This window comes from Anguilla anguilla, chromosome 9 (genome assembly GCF_013347855.1).
Source record: "Anguilla anguilla isolate fAngAng1 chromosome 9, fAngAng1.pri, whole genome shotgun sequence".
NCBI lineage: Eukaryota > Metazoa > Chordata > Actinopteri > Anguilliformes > Anguillidae > Anguilla > Anguilla anguilla.
The window spans coordinates 6,640,761-6,658,260 of record NC_049209.1 but is presented as its reverse complement, the minus strand read 5'-3'; the positions used below and the strand labels follow the sequence as shown (position 1 = coordinate 6,658,260).

General features: G+C 47.6%; 1 protein-coding gene across 1 annotated transcript in view; it reads left to right on the top strand.

The window, feature by feature from the left end:
* LOC118234938 (RNA-binding protein Musashi homolog 2-like) overlaps nt 1-17,500 on the top strand; it is an 82,775-nt gene that overhangs the window by 10,155 nt on the left and 55,120 nt on the right. Inside the window, exons 2-3 of the mRNA XM_035431822.1 lie at nt 7,542-7,656; nt 15,131-15,205. Coding sequence (XP_035287713.1) covers nt 7,542-7,656; nt 15,131-15,205 — 190 coding nt within the window. The remainder of the gene's footprint in view (nt 1-7,541; nt 7,657-15,130; nt 15,206-17,500) is intronic.

Below are 17,500 nucleotides of genomic sequence, written 5' to 3'. Positions count from 1 at the left end.
TTTAGCGGCGGCGGCGGCGGTGGCGGCGGCGGTGTGGAGCTAAGGTCATCGGCGGGGGCCGGACGTCGCTAAGCGCTCTGATTGGCCGCTGTAATCTGCCCGTCCTTCCTCGGTGGCTCTAATTGCCTGGCGGTGGGAGCCGGGCACGGTCACGGCTGTCAGCCCCGTCCTCGGCACGCCGCAGTGGCGGTTAGCGCCTTCTCGCGGTCAGCCCCGGCCCCCTCCTCCTCGCGCCCCCCCCCCGGCGAACCGGCGGCGCGATCAGAGGTCAAAGGGCACCGTCGAGCGCTGCCCCCGGCCTACTTTAGTCACTCGTAATGTCTACGTCGTCTCGGTAAATGGTAAATGGTAAATGGACTGCATTTATATCGCGCTTTTATCCAAAGCACTTTACAATTGATGCCTCTCATTCACCCATTCATTCACACACACACACACACACACACACACACACTCACACACACCAACGGTGAAAGGCTGCCATGCAAGGTACCAGTCAGCTCGTTGGGAGCAATTAGGGGTTAGGTGTCTTGCTCAGGGACACTTCGACATGCCCCAGGGAGGGGGGATCGAACCGGCAACCCTCCAACTGCCAGACAACCGCTCTTACCTCCTGAGCTTTAATGTCTTAAAGTTAAAGGGGTTGCGTTTGTCGCTCGGTTCCCTGACACCCGTGACCCCCGCTCCTCGGGCCCGGAACGGTGTCTACTGGCACTTAGGCACTTTTTTAATTTCACATTATGAAACATGGAATATCCCCTTTTTAAATATTGATTCCCTTGCCAGCTGTATGGGTGAATAGCTTATTAGATGTTTTATTTTGATATTTTCGGGGGGGTTTGTAGGTGAATGAGACTGAAGCCACGTTGGCTAGCACTGAGGCGTGCGGTGGGGGCCCTGTATCCAGGGAGAACACGTCGCCCTCGCCTGCTTGTTCCCTGACAGGCTTTGAGCATTCCTAAAACCGTGCTCCTCTCCTCTCCTCTCTGACGGTGTGCGCCGTTTGTCCGGTTGTTATCGTCTTATTGTAGCACGATGGGGATTTCTACAGCCTAGACTAGTAAGGCCGGCAAAGATTAACATTTTTTGAATTTGTTTAATAATTGCTTTCAGTAAAAAAAATAAAAAAAAATAAAAGTGTAAAACAGTATGTATTTATGAATGAACAGGGGCATTATTCACATTCGCGATCGGTACTGAAGAACCTCAGAAACAATCCAGGGAGTTCCAGACTGGTGGGTCAACCCGAGCAGGCGTGAAACTGGAAATAACAGCGAAAGTACAGCGAGTGTCCAAGCTTCCTATCGCTAACGCAAAGTGCGAAGATTAAACTGGAATGAGTCACATTTTTATTCTCAGAACCACTATCGAAATTTGACAGTCGGGCACGTCTGGGCGCTATTGTTAAAGAATGCAACGTGGGAAAAGACAGCGGCGTTTTATAAAAAGAGAAGGGGGAGGGGCGAACGTAACTGCAGAAGTAGTGGGCCGCGGAACATCTGAAGAATGAACGAGTGTTCCACTGACACGCCATTGGTTGATTATAGGGTATTCGCTTCAAATAAGGAATATAGCTACAAAACGAGAGCAGCCTATTTAAAGCATAAAGTCGACTGTGATGCAAGCACGATTCAGCCAGCTTGTAAAAATAGCATCTGTCCCAGGGGAAAAGCAGTATAGGCATGTAAGATGACTCAAATGTGAATGGAACAAGCAAATCTGTGTAAAAAAGAAAATGTTTTGTGAATTATACGGCATATTTTATTAACGTAATACTCGATTAACAAAGTCGTGCTTGTAAATGGACTGCATTTATATAGCGCTTTTATCCAAAGCGCTTTACAATTGATGCCTCTCATTCGCCAGAGCAGTTAGGGGTTAGGGGTTAGGTGTCTTGCTCAAGGACACTTCGACATGCCCAGGGCGGGGTTTGAACCGGCAACCCTCCGACTGCCAGACAATCGGTCTTACCGATTTACTTATTAAAGTAATTATAATACCGTTCAGTGAAAATATCTTGCATTGTTTTATTAGGAATTAGAATTTATAGCCTGTGAACCTCAGTGTGATGCATGTGGCTGAAAGTGTGGGTCACATGATGGCACGGCCCTCTTAGCCGAACCACAAAATGGCTGAAAGCCAGCTGGATCAGTGGCCACTGCTGCCGAATCAGACTGTTTCACGGAGGTCTGTCTGTGGTATAGCAGCATTCACACAGCAGCCAGGGGTCTTCAGAAACAGGCTAACTTGGGCGTGGCTTGATAAAGGGTCCAGTGTGTGACCGGTCTGCTGCCTGGCCTTCACCCATACCCACGTAAGCCTATGTTCATTTTTTTATGCTCCTGTTTTTGTTACTCTGTAGCACTTTGAGATTTATTTCTAATTAAAAGTGCATTACAAATTAAATGTATTATTATTATTATTATTATTATTATTATTCATATTCATATTATTAAGCCCTCCCCACGTTATTGACCCAAAACGTCTTGAACACAATTTATGAAATAAGATCCATAAAAAGACTGAGTGAGTGCGATATTTTAACAGAACTTCGCATTTCACCTGAAAAATAATTATGTCTGAACGCAGTTCTGGTGCGGATGTCACACCCTGCTTCTCCTCTCTGTTAACTTTGTAGAACTGCCTGAGCATATATTTATAGTGTCGTCTTCATGAGACCCATCAATCATCTCCCTGCTGCTTTCATTGATGGCTGTCTTTGAGCCTGTTGAGAGTACCTCTCTCAGAAATAAAAAAGGGGAAATATATGATCGTGTGGCGTTAAATAATTGACGTTACGATTGAGTGATACTGTGAATATTTCATAATATGTCGGAGCGTAAAATGTACCATTAAGAACTTTAAAGCGTTATAAATGCATTCTGTGCGTATGTAAAAACATTTTAAAAGGAACCATTCCATTCTGTGGATTTTCATCACGACATTGGGGTTGGGCTCGCAGACGCTATATTAATATTAATCCTCATCCGTCAGACATAACTCAGGGTTTAAAAAGTCATAATACAGATGCACTTCTTTTGTGTTTAACTGAATGAGGGGAACGTTGGGAATGCTGCTGGGATGGACATCTTTAAAGGCCTTAGAAACTGTTAACAATGCAGTGCTTCTTTAGAAAATACTTAACATTGAGTTTTAATAAGTTCCTTAGGTTGAGTAAAGCCTGTATCAGCGGCACAGTCATGGCTGTCAAAAGCTCAGTCAACTCCCCGGACTGTGAATCGGATAGACTCTTGTCTGGAAAGAGCGCAGCATACAGCACTTAAGGCTTTGAAAAAGGTAAACTCAAAAAGATAAAATCCCTGGCTCTTGTAAGCGGTAAATCTGAGCTCCTCGGTGAGATCACTCTCACGAGCAGTTACGCTCATTTAGGGTCATTATGTGAGTGCGTGCTCCTTATGTTACCTCAGTATGTCCACACTCGTTAAAAATAAACTTTCTCTGAATAAGCGTATGAAGACCAAGCGTAGGCTGCACTTCTGTACGCACTCAGTTGAAGGTTATTTCTACAAATTCATTTGGCTTTCAGTAGAAAAAGCACATGAAATTGAAATTATAATTGACCTTAGTCCCCACCAGTATAATTATTTGTCTTGTATTAGAAATATTATTATTATTAGCACAGTAATTTTTATTTGAAACATGTATTTATTTTTAAGCCTACATGTAAGATAATGATGGGTAAAACATAAAAAGTTCAAATGCTTCAGAATGGGACTAATTTCCTACCAAAATTCAGTGTCTGTGGGTGGAACATTTATGATATGTATTTGGTTAATGAATACACCATTTAAACTTGAAACTTTTGTAAAATTACAGATTTATTTGTGTGATGCTGTGGATATATTTGGAGTACTTAGAGTGGTTAAATATACTTTTGTGCACCTGGCCTACCCAGGGACTGGGGATGAAAATTAGCTGCTGTATCTCTGTATAGTGTATCGGATTTCAAGCTTGAAGCCAGTGTTTTATTATACAAGGTCCCTGTTAAATACATTTTTTAAAAATGAATAAAATAAATGAACAAGCAGCACCCCTTGAGGTGATAAAAAGATCTGGAGTCCCTGAACAGGGTAAAAAAAAGATTGGCCTTGTTGTTCACAGTGACTAAAAAACAGTTAGGTGGTATTAGTTATGTATTTTGAACATTCCACGGCTTGCTAGGTTACAGTAATCAATACAGTGGCGGAAAACAGTGATAAAAATAAACTGCCATTCAATGTAATAACTCTAATAGCATTTATTTTGAGTCAGACCTACTGTTGTCCTTGGTAATTAAGCACCTTGAATATATAGGCTCCACTTTCAATAATGTCGTCCATGTTGTGACAACTTGGGAGTCAAGGTGAAGGGAGAATGATACAGCTGTCGTGTCGGAGGATATTTCCTTAGGCCAGAGAAGCCCGAAAACAGAATGCTAATAAAACTGGGTCTTATCTTAAGTAAGCTAAGATAACAGAGCCTGCAACACTAAATCCTTGTATTTACTCACGATCAGCAGAAGACGTCCGTCTAATCCAAGCCCATTTAGCTGGATCTCATTCTGTTTTACCATCGCTAATTTCACAAGGAAAATATTTTGCTCAAAATGTGTTGCAGAGGTATTTAGTTCTAACTCAGGAGTGCAAATATATATTTCATATGCTGGCTAACTTGTATGGCTAACACTTGGCTTTGAGATTGCTGTGCACTTGTGGCTATGATAGTTATTGCAGAGATTGGGCATAGAAATTGCAATCAAAAGAGAACAAGCATCCATTTTCACCGGTCTGCAATGACCAGAGTTGTCGTTTAAAAGTAGGTTTTAAAGTTATTTAGAGTAGCGAGACTATTTCAAATCTTGATTGGTATCAGTTTATGACAAGCTTCAAAGATAACTCAAGATGAGCCAATAGTTTGTATTGACCTGTTTTTAACATTTTTGTGGAAGGTATGCTATGGGAATACTGCCCCAATGTGCAATCAAAATCCTCTGACAGTACTGCATAAGACTGTTTTATTCTTATCATCATCATCATTATTACTTGAAATTCAAGTTCAATACTGCTGTTTCAGACAATTTCCATGAACCGGTTCTGTGTCTTTTGGTTTTTCTTATTTTAAAGTCATTTGGAAAAATATAAGCTCCAGCAATTGTTAAACTATTCTAGTATAAATGAAGGTGTTGCTACCGAAGAGGGGCGATGTTTTCCTTTGGTCTCATTTGCCTTTATCAGCGCTCACAGAAATTGCGCTGGAGGTTCTTGGTACTGTGCAGTCTTAAAAGCGTACGTTTGAGAAGCGTGGTGTCGATTCATCTGAAACCTGTCCTATTCTGCACCTGGGTGATTCCACACTTCTTTTCGAATGTTTATTTTTCCTAACCTCCTGTGATTGTGGTATTTACATTCTAACTTGCTCACAGCCAATGACGGTGCTGCGGCATTTACATTCTAACTTGCTCACAGCCAATGACGGTGCTGCGGTATTTACATTCTAACTTGCTCGCAGCCAATGACGGTGCTGCGGTATTTACATTCTAACTTGCTCACAGCCAATGACGGTGCTGCGGTATTTACATTCTAACTTGCTCGCAGCCAATGACGGTGCTGCGGTATTTACATTCTAACTTGCTCGCAGCCAATGACGGTTAGCGTTCTTTAACAGTGGCGGGAAGGGTCTCGCTTAGAGGCCGGGAGGAAATTACAGATATAATGTTTATCGATTTTTAGTGTCCGTGCCATGCTAGAATAATGCATTTACTGTAGTTAACAAGTTATTTGGAAATGTGTCTGCGATTGTAGTCCTGGTTCCTTTTCAAGTCTGTGTTGGTGAGCTCTCTGGCTCAGTGAGGTCCTAACACTGTGTGCGGACGTCTCTGAAACGATTCGCCGTCGTCCTTTTGTAACTAAGCGCGTGTTTGCGGAGCCGGGCTGTGTGTAAACGGGCCCGCTGGCCCGGAGCTGGGCCGCGTTGGCTCGCCGCCGGTTGGCACGGGAACGCGGGAGGCTGGTTAACGGCGGGAGGGAGGGGAGGGGGGGTGGACGCGGGCGGGGGGGCAGGGAGGCAGTCACACGCGCGGACGGACAGGCCCACGGCGGGGGCGGCTCGGCCTGGCAGACAGATCCGCCGGACCGGCAAACGGCGCCGGGACGGAGGCGCCGACGGGCCCGTCCTGTCAGACGCCCCCCCTCCTGTATATTTCATACGGCGTTTCGCAAGGATGCTGGGGGGGGAGAGGGAGGGAGAGGGGTGAGTGAGAAGGGGGAGAACATGCCGTCCGCGCACCGCCGCCGTTGTAGATGACTTCCCTCGGCCCTGCAGGCGAAAGCCGCACCCCCCCCAAACCCCCCCACCCCCCCACCCCCGATCTGTCTGTCAGCGTGGAATGTTATTTCGGGTTCTCATCTCCCTTCCAGTCAGACCTGCTCTGTTTACCACAGCTGCTCCTGTGGAATGGGCCCAGATTTTGGGGGAGGTGCGGCACGCCTGTAGGCCCTCTCAGGGGTGCGCCCCCCCCCCCCCCCCCCCCGGCTCTCTCCTTATTTATTTCCTGCTTTATCGGTACACACAACCTTCATAACTGCGCGCATATACAAATGTTTGGAGATGCATAATGTGATGTGAACAGCGAACGGCGCAGCGAGGGGCTGAGAGGGGGTTTGGGTCGGGGGAGGGGGGGGTGGGGGGGGTGGGGGGTGGAGTGTGGGAGAGGGGTGGGGGGTTATCAGGATTTGACTGTTTGTGTTCTCTCCTGTCAGATTTGGCTGGCGTGTGGGAGTCCCGCTTAGGGATGCATCGTGCAAGCCGTTGAATTGTCAGTCGAGGCGAATGGATTGGGGGGGGACGGGGGCGGGGGGGGGGGGTTAGGGCAAGGGGTGTTGGTGAACGCGTGATACCACAGCAGCAGACAGGGGAATGAAAGCGCTGGGGGGGGGGGGGGGGGGATGGGTTCCATGATGTGGACCAGACCAGCATGCAGAGGAAGAGAGAAAAAAACTTTCAGGAAGCTGTCTGAAACCCGAAGGCTTGCGCAGATCAAATAGATAGCTGGCACTGAACCCAAAAAAAGAAGGTAGAAGCCGAGCATTCTAATAGGGGGGGGGGGGGCATACACTGTGGCACTTCCATTGTCCAAGGAAAAGGCTTCTGGTCTTTCTTGAATTCTGAAATGCCGGGTCGGATGTGGTCCATTCCAAGGCATTGATGTTGCGGCTCCACCAGGTGGCCACGTATGGGGGGGGGGCTCTCGTGGCGCAGCCCGTAGAGCACTGTCCACATGCTCAATGCGAGCCGCGACGTCGGCGGTTCGAGTCCGACCGCTGACCTTTGACGCACTTCTCTCCCTCTCTCTCTCCTCCTCCAAGTTCTTCCTGTCTCTCTTCACTGTTCTGTCCAATAAAGCTGAAAAAGCCCAAAAATTTTTAAAAAAGTACGTATGAAGTCATGTCAGTTTATTTATGAAGCACATTTAAAACCAAAGTGCGCAGACTGAAATGCGAAGGCCGGTAACTCACGCCGCCGTCGCTCCGCTGTCCCCGCAGGTAGAATGTAAGAAGGCCCAGCCGAAGGAGGTGATGTTCCCCCCCGGCACGCGGGGGCGCGCCCGGGGACTCCCCTACACCATGGACGCCTTCATGCTGGGGATGGGCATGCTCAGTAAGTGCACGTCCCGTACCGCACCGCAACCGCGCACCGCACACCTCAACCGCACACCTCACTCACAGCAGGGATTCCTCCACAAGAGAGAGAGCTGACACTTTATCGCTTGTATTATTTGCGTAGTCTGCTTTGCTGCTGCTTTTGTTTTGTGTCGATCAGATTAACCTACAAGGGTCCAAGTTAAACTACGCGGTCGCTCCTTCCCTGCACTTGGTACTGTGCTTCCCCTCTAGGGGTTTTCAACACACCTGTTCCTGGTTACGGTTGTACACACCTTGATGTACGTCGCTCTGGATAAGAGCGTCTGCCAAATGCCTGTAATGTAATGTAATGTAATGTAATGTAATGACACTAGTGGAGCTGGCACCGAGGGAGGGAGGGAGGGAGCCGGTCTCCGTCTCGAAACCTTCCTTCCTGCTGCAGAGCGGGACTGAATGAGGCCCCACCCGTGTGATCCGGGCTTCAGTCAACGCCGCGGAACGTTCTAGAGCCTTCTGTGTGGATCTGACGGGGAAAAAAGACATGCAAGGCAGACTGCAAAGAGCCCAACAACCCCCCACCCCCCCTCACCCCCCACCCCCACCCCCTCCCCTACCCCACACACACCCAAAGACGATCGTCACCCTTGCTTTAGTGACGAGAGATAATTACCCAGCGATTGATCGTCGGCCCAAAGTAACCCAAGCAAATAAATCTTTTGACGGCGGGCGCGAAACCCCAGAATGGCGGCTAATGGAAGCCGCGGGATAGGTCGCCCCGTCTTTAATTCGGCTTGATGAAGCCTCTCCCTCCCTCTCTCTCGCCACGACGCCCGCGTGAAAAATGGCATTGGTATTCCGGCCAGCCCCCTCTTTTTCCGGAGCGCCGGCTCCCCGGTCCCAGATCCACCGGAGCAGGGCGGCGCATTACCGGGCTAAATGAAGAGGAAAATTGAAGTAATGTTATAATGTGAATTTATGATTTCATCAGCCCTGACCTCGGGAGTGCGCAGTAATGGGACAGGGGGGCCTGTGGGGCTCCAGGTCCGAGGCCCCCAAAAAAAAAAAAAAAAGAAAAGTTGTCTTTTTTGCATTTTTAAAATGTTATAATAATTGTTTTTGTAAACGGTAGCATTACTGCTACTACCCACCTTGACAGGTAACAGGAGTCGTGTTAGCTTCAACTTTTGACGTCGGCTGTGCAACTTTTTCGGAATCTATTACGGATCAGCACCGCGGCCCCCGTCGAGCAAACAGGACGGCGACGGCGGAGGGGGGGGGGGGGGGGGGGGGGGAAGTTCGAGAGGAAGCGCGGGGGAACGAGTGCCGGGGTAGGGCGAGAATATTAACCGCGGGGGTTATTTAGAGACGCTCTTATCTAAATGAAATTGGAAAAAGCAGGACGGCGAAACATTCCTTTCCGCAATTTGCATAAAAAAAATCAAGGCTCATTATTTAAGGAACCGTAATTCCTTACGTGCCAGATCTCATTAAAACCCGCGCTCCGTCCCATTGTTTACCGGGCCTAATCGCGCCATTTATCTCTGTGTTACGCCGCATGTATGTTTGCCGAAATTAATACACATTTAAGCCTGCGCAAAATACGGGTGTACCAGATGGGTAATTGATTTTAAAGTGAATCGGAACCGTTGAGCCATAAAATAGGTACATTAGCATGCATATTAATAACGCAAATAAGGGGGCGAAGGAGCCGCCACCGGGGCCAGATAAAGTGACAGGCCGCGTTTACCGAGATGCCGGGGGAGGCGGCAGGACGGAGAGGAGGAACATCGGGGACTTTAATGAGTTTCCTCTCCTGCTTTCCTCCGCCTCCCCCCCTCCCCCTCCGCCGTCGTACCCCCTGCCTTTTCGGTCGGTGCGCCGGTTCCCCTCCGCGGGACTTAACCCACCCGAATCGCAGCGCTCGCTACCGCTGGCTGCACCCTTCGAGCACAGAAGACCCCCGTGCCCCCCGCTTTAGAATGTTTCCTGCTGGCTCGCCCGGAGAATCGGGTATTGTTTTTTTTGGAAGTAGGGGATTACATTACATTACATTATATTACAGGCATTTGGCAGACGCTCTTATCCAGAGCGACGTACAACAAAGTGTATAACCATAACCAGGAACAAGTATGACGAAACCCCTAGAGAGAAGTACCGGTCCAAGTGCAGGGAACAACCGCGTAGTTCAACTTGGACCCTGAAGGTTAAACTGATTAACACTAACACAACGAGAACGGCAACAACGCAGTCTATGGAAAAAATACAAGCAGTAGTTAAGACAGTTAATGCACCTAAGTCACCTACGAAACAGCTGCCTAGTTACAACCCTAAGCTTACAGTCATTTACAGGGGGGTAGGGAGGGATGGGGAGAGGTGCAGCCTGAAGAGGTGAGTCTTCAGTCGTCATTTGATTACAGATTTTGGGATGGAGTATTGTTACTGTGCGAAACCTGCCAAGGGGGTTTGTCGACTGCAGGCACGTGCGGCAAAGACCCCGATTGCGAACCGCAGAACACGTCGTTAGGGTTTAGGGTGTCCTGTGCTTGGTGATAAGTCTGTAGATGGGCTGAAATGGCGGTTGGTGTTGTTGGACGGGGCCCGTAAAATACAGGATTGTTTGTGTGTGGTGGGTTCTGAGTTTGTGTGCGTGTATTGCATGCAGATGAGCGCGAGGAGCTGTGAAGTGTGTGTGTGCGTGCGTGCGTGCTTGTGTGTGTGTGTGTGTGTGTGTTAGGGCTGCACAATATTTCAAATCTGTCATTTTAAGCATCATAAGAATAACCACCGCCATGCGGTGTATCGGGTATCTTTGCCTTGTTTTCTTTAGTCGTACCTGATGTGGTAGCGCACAGCCAAAATGCAGAGACCACATTAAATACTTTACACATTAAAGCTTCACTGCTGATATCGGTTTGATGTTCGGTGTGTTGCATGTGTGTGAGATGTAGAGATGTAGGACGGAGTGTAGCACAGTGGGTAATGAACTGGGCTTGTAACCGAAAGGTCGGAGGTTCGATTCCCGGGTAAGGACACTGCCGTTGTACCCTTGAGCAAGGTACTTAACCGAAATTGCTTCAGTATATATCCAGCTGTATAAATGGATACAGTGTAAAATGCTGTGTAAAAAGTTGTGTAAGTCGCTCTGGATAAGAGCGTCTGCTAAATGCCTGTAATGTAATGTAATGAGATCGAGAGAGATCAGTGGATACCACTAAGGCACAGGGCTGCAGACCATGTGGTTCTTCGGTATTCTCAGTCCATTCTCAGTGACCACACAACCAAACCACAGCCTATTTGCGGTCAGCCTTTTGTATTTGGCTGGAAAACCCTAAATTATGTGTATTCATCACCAGAATCTTTCATTCATTTCCTTGGCGTGGAGAAAACAGCAAAGACGCAAAGTTACGCCAGGCAGTACTTTCTGCTCCGTCGCTGGTGGGTGCGGTCACTCAGAACACCTCACCACAAACTGAAATCACATGACTTTTCTGTTGATGCGTACCTGTGAAATCACGCGTTACTGTTCAGTAAGCATTGGGTTAAGTACATTTTGTTACCTGGTACTTAAGGTGTGGAAGACCCTGACACATCTAAGTAAATCTGAATGAATTCTCGCGTAAAACACATGCGGGTTTTAAATACATCCTTTCAGGTATTATGGGGGCATGCATGTGCAATTAAATGAAATACGGAGGGTTTTACGTAATGTTTATATAATACATCTGTAAACATTCGCAAAGCACTGAGCCCTGTTGGGGAAAAGAAAGCTCTTTTCAAAGGCTGCTGGGAAACCTTTTTTACCTGATGTCTGCGGTGTCTGTCACACACACACACACACACACACGCTCACCCGCACACACTGGGGTAGATGTGGTGAGCAGTGATCCTTGGGCTATATTGATAATTGCATAGCCTCCAGTAGTCATTATCACTGTAGGCTGTATCAGTGCACTGCAGAGCGATATCGATATCTTATCTTAAAATTTATAACATCTTCTCTCTCGGATGGTATCAGGTGGTGGCATGCAGAGGAAATGAGTGATTTGTCTGTTAAAAGGATCCTGTCACTGGTGGTCCATATCCTGATGTACGCACACACACACACACACACACACACACATGCCTCACACACACACACACGCCTCACACCTCACCAATGCTGTGCAAAAAAAAAAACCTGTATCTGCTTTGAAGCAGCAAAAAACTGTTCCTTTTTTTCCCCATTTACCTGAATAGAGCCCTGGAATAGTCACATGGCAGTTGGAACGAACATTAGTCGTTGAGTTACGAAACGTTGACTGCGTAGAGCTGGGTGAGAACGTTTGGTGTCAACTCCAAAACAAAATAAAACGAATTCACAATGGTTTTTTCAGGGCAAGAAAAAAGATGCATATAATTAGCAGTGCTTTCGCTAATTATGTATGGCTGTTGGTGCGCTTTTAGGATTTGATTCCGCACTGTGGGGTGCATTTATACTTTACAAAGGACCAGTGCTTCAGCGAGACACGCCCTCTGGGAAATATACATAGGCCTGCAAAGCTTCTCTGTTTGCACAATCTGTTCAGCGTTTGCTGCCTGTCATGTAGCGCGGGGATTCTGAGTTCACGTGAAAGCAAACTCTCCTGGACATTTTAGCTAGTCCTCTTGACCGAACAGGCCTACGCAGTGCTGCTTTATTAAGGGCACTTTGTTAACTTTTTTTGTGACGGGTGGAAAGTGAAATGGAAAGAATCCTTAAGTTATGGGCGGCTCAGCGAACGGTCCGGTCGCTCAGAAATTGAGAGCTGACTCCCTCTCTGACGCCGCTTTGTATCTGGAAGCAAAAAAGGCAGCCATTCAGGGTTTTAAGAATTTAAATTGAAGTTCCTCATGGGCAGCAAACTGTGAGCTGCCATTTATTACCCCAGAATAACATTTCAGGTCTCAACTGGAAATTGGAATAGCGGAGACTGGTTTCAGAGTTCTGATCCACTCCCAGCCAAGCTGAACAGGGACCACCACACACCACCCCCACCCCCCCACCCCCCCTCTTCTGACAGTTATATTAAGGACAGTACTATGAACTCTATCTGCAAAGCTCATTAATTTGGTTTCTTATTTATTAGAAATCCAGCATCTATAATAAATGGGAACCTGGTATAATTAGGTGAAAAATGACTTATTGCTTAAATGGGGTTGTACATCTCGTTGGGTCTAGCTTAAATGAGTGGATTACGTTGCTCGTACTTTTAGTGTTTCATGTTCAGATGCAGTCGGAATTGTGCTCAATACCACCAAGCAGGAAGGCACATTTTAAGAAAGGAAAGTCTTTATCACTTAAGTTTTATTGATACAAGCTTTCTGCATAGTCCAGAATATACAGCGAGCTCCATATTGTTTGGGACGAAGACATATTTCTTCTGCTCTGTGCTTTTACTCTTACTTTCATTTGTAATCCAATCTAATGTGGTTAAAGTATGCATTTTCGGCTTTTATTTAAGGGTGTTTTTGTACACTTTGGTCGCACCATATCGAAATTAAAGCACTTTTCATGCATAGTCCCCCCCATTTCAGGGCACCATAATGTTTGGGACATGTTAATGTTATGTAAAAGAAAGTAGTCATGTTTTGTACTTTATGTCTGCGACCCATAGACATCACCAGGTGCTGAGTACCTTCTCTGGTGATGCTCTGCCAGGCCTGTACTGCAGCAATCTTCAGCTCCTGCTCGTTTCAGGGTCTAGTTGCTTATGTTTTCTCTTCATCATATGAAATGCATGTTCACCTCTGTTCTGTTCAGGTGAAGGAAAGTCAAGGACTCAAATTCTTGGCTTTGAATAACTCCTGTTGTTGCATTAGCAGTATGTTTGGGATCATTGTCTTGCTGTAGGATGAAGCTCTGTCCAATGAGTTTGGAGGAATTTGGTAGATAAGAGTCTTCTGTACACTTCAGAATTCATTCTACTGGTGCTGTCAGCAGTTACATCATCAGTGAAGTGAGCCAGTACCTGTGACAGCCATACATGTCCAACCAATGACAAAATGGCAAAATAAATGGCTAAATAAATAAAATACAGTATGTCTTTGTCCCAAATATCATGGAGCTCACTGTATATTCTCTACAGATTGCACCAATAGGTAACCAGAAGCTTAGTTATGTCAGTGAGCCACACCTGTAGCATGGTTGCCAGATTGAACAGACTTGAACAACTATACTGCAGTGTGGAGCCAAGCACATGATAATCCACTTACCTGAAGTGGCTCCTGTGGGACCTTCCATGAGAAAATAGAAACCTGTGAAAGTGTTCGGAGGGATATAACAAGTATTTATGTCCAGCCGTTATGTGGCTTGCACAGTGTGCCAAACTTAAACGCGTTCCCTGGGGTTGAAAAAGTTGTACCTGTTGACTTTTATCAGATAGCATTAAAAATAATGTTTAGGTTCCTCTCAGGTACATGTTAAATTATGGCCGTGAGGTGAAGCTGAGCTGTTTTGTCACAGAGCAGCCCTTGGCTCACTGAAGTGTACTTAAACTGAGGCTCCTGCTCTTAGTATGTTGTCAGGAAGTGCAGAAGCTCTCTCCGTGCATACTTAAAACACCCACACACACACACACACTTAATACCTTCACTGATATTAAATGGTGGTGCTGCTTTTTGAAAGCTGTCCTGGTGATGAACTTTTAGGCTTGTGCAAATAAAATGTGGTAACAGAAAAGGGATGCTAACTTGGCCTCTCTTCACTTCAGGCCCAAACACACTTGGGCTGGGCTGTGTCCCACTCTGGAGAACATTACCGACCAATCACAGAAAGGCTGATTGCTGTCCACGATGTGCTTGACCAATCACAGAGTGGCTGATGTAGCGAAAAAGGCTTTTTGGTTTTTAAAAACGTAACTTCTCATAATTAAAAGTTTCCTTGTCCGCAAAGGTGAACGGATAAACTTTCAAATAACACGCTCCTATTTTCAGAAATTTCAAATCTTTTTGGTTTATCGTTTACAGCTGAAAATAGTTTTCCCTCCATATTAGTGAATTATGTGATGTTTTATGATCCGATTTGGCATGCTGTTGGCTGGTTGGAGTTTGTGTGGTATTGTATCATTCTCACAGCGTTGTGCTCACAAGCAGGAGCCATTTAATTCAGTAATCGTTCACGGCGCTGTGTCCTTCATGACTGATTAGCCTGGGCTCGGGGAAAAAAAAACAAAAAATAGCAAAAACAGAAAAAAAAAGAAAAACTTGGCGGTTATTGACCGAACGGCGGTAAAACAGCGGGTCCAGACAGGCCTGCCGTCACGCGCGCGGAGTGAGGCTGTGGTCCTGGGGGGCTGGAGAGCGCAGCCCCCGCCCCCTTACGGGAACGCGCGGGACACTCTAATCTTCAATCTGCAGCACAGCTGGGGAGCGGCTGCCGGGCCTGCCGAAAAAAGGCCCGGGGAGCTCTCCTCAGCCCCCGTCTCACTTCTCTTCCCCCCTTTCCTTCCCTCCCCCCACCCCCCCCCCCCAAGGTTACCCGAACATCGTTGCGACGTACGGCCGTGGCTACACTGGATTCGCCCCGAGCTACAGCTACCAGTTCCCCGGTAAGTTCCATCTTGTTAAGTTGTTTGCCGCGGGCGGGCGGGCGGGGAAAATGGCCTCCCTGGCCAGCTGACAGACTCTCCGCTCTGCTCTCAAGCCCCCGCTCCCCCTGTCCAGTGCACCTGGGGCCTCTGGGTGCGGGGGAAGGGAGGGAGCACGGAGGGAGGCGGCGGGGGGCGAGGGGGGGGGTTAGGCAGCAGCAGCAGGGAGGGAATTGGGGGTGGCGCGCATGAGGTCATAGCCTTCCAGAGAGAAAAACAGCCCCTTCCTCAGTCCCCTGCACCGCTTGCTGCTTCCCGATGGCTGCTGCAGAGTCCTCGTGGCTTGTGGCTTGAAAAGACGGCAGAACCTGGTAGATATTTACTGTGAATCTGACCCAGGAAGAGACAGGGTCCTCCTTCCCCCTTCAGTTCTGCCCACACTTCCATTACGTTAGCCCCAGTGGTAACCAACCCTGTTCCTGGAGATCTACCATCCTGTAGGTTTTCACTCCAACCCTAATTCGTCACACCTGATTCCACTAATGAGCAGCTCAGCGCAGATTGTTATCTGCTGAATGGGGGGAGCTTTGTTAGGGTTGGAGTGAAAACTTACAGGACGGTAGATCTCCAGGAACAGGGTTGGTTACCGCTGCGTTAGCGAATAATGCTGTTGCAGGGGAATACTGCTTAAAATGTACAGAGTCAAACACGAATGTCAAATTTGCAATTTTTTAGAATTTGGGCTGACGGATGGGTATGCAATGATGGTGTACTTTGGGCTTATTGTTGATCCGATGCTGTATGCAAGCATTTGAAAACATTTGTGAGCATTTATGCGGACTCTGTTTGCTGTACGGACATCAGTGCTAGCACAGATAAGGAAGAGGCTGAAGTACTTCATGGGCTTCAGATTGAAGTCAGTTTTTCTTCTTTTTTTGTATGAAAATGGCAAGCATAGGTTATGACCTAAGACTGCTTTAATAATTTATTGGTAGCACCGTTATAATTAGAGCAGCCTCTAATTAGTAGATAAGGGAGTCAGGCAGGGGGTCGTGTGTCAAGACCACTCCTCCCCCCCCCCCCCCCCCCCCCCCTTTCCAAATAATCCTGACGTGATCAAGATGTCCACTCGAGCAGTGGATGGCGGCTGTTGGATGTAGCCATTAGCACGCGGATCTGCTGCTTAAACAAACACATCGTCAGTTTGCACTTTTGGGTTTTTTTTTTTTTTCCAGCGCAAAGCGTTTTTTAATGTTCGCGCATATGCATACAGAATTGAGATGGCGCGCGTGGCAACAGTCAAATTGAATATTACGGAAATAAATATATAAATCAGCGGGATGTGGGGGATAATGAAGGAGTGTAAATTGGCGGGCTCTGCAGAAGCCAGTGGTGTGACTAAGCTCAAAGGAGAGAATTGGAGAGTGTCATCGCTGGCTTACCCCCTTCATGCGCACGGTGCCAAATAGGACGGGTAAAATCCCTCCTGCTCTTTTATTTTAAGGTAAATGAGTGCATGCTATACGTATACACACACACACACAGACACACGCACACACATGCACACACGCACACACACACCATATCATCCACACTGCCCTCAATCCTGGATTTTCCTCCAGCGTCTTTACCTTTTAAATGGCTATTATGTTTCCATTAGGACCCCTGAATGAGTGTCATTAAGCAGGCCTGACCGAAAATAATATCGCTTGACGCCTCAGGACAAAAGCTGGAGTGCCATAAAAAAAAATTTTTTTTAAGAAGTGGGTACTGCGTCAGGTAAAGGTGTGTTTTTCCGTACGGTGCTACGCCCCTCGGATGAGGGGCGCCCCGAGAGCGGGTTCCGTTTGGCGACGCTCGCGCGGGCCGTCTCCTCCGGCGTCCGCGGAAGAACCGCCGCGGCGGCGCGGTTAGCTTTCCTTCTCCCTGGCGAGTCAATCATCCAGCGGCTTCTCCCTTCTAAAAACGATCCTCTCTCCCGCTCGGGCGGCCCCCTCGATGTATTCCTCCCCCTCGCCCCCCACCGCTCCCCCCCACCCCGCTCCGATACCGCCGGTGACCTTGGTGTGGAACGCGCGGGGTGGGAAAGGCGTTTGCCCCTCCGCTCGCAGCTTCCGGGGGATTTGCCGTAATCTCCGCTGCTCCAGAGGTCCCAAATTGACTCCGGTGGAAAGAGACGAGCAATCTTTTCTTTTTCTTTTCTTTTCTTTTTTTCGTTCTTCGTTGAAGTGTGCGGGCTGTAATCCACCCGGGCAACCCGAATGTAAAAATAAAAAGACTGTACGCACGTGTGTGGGCGCACGCTTCCGTGCCTGC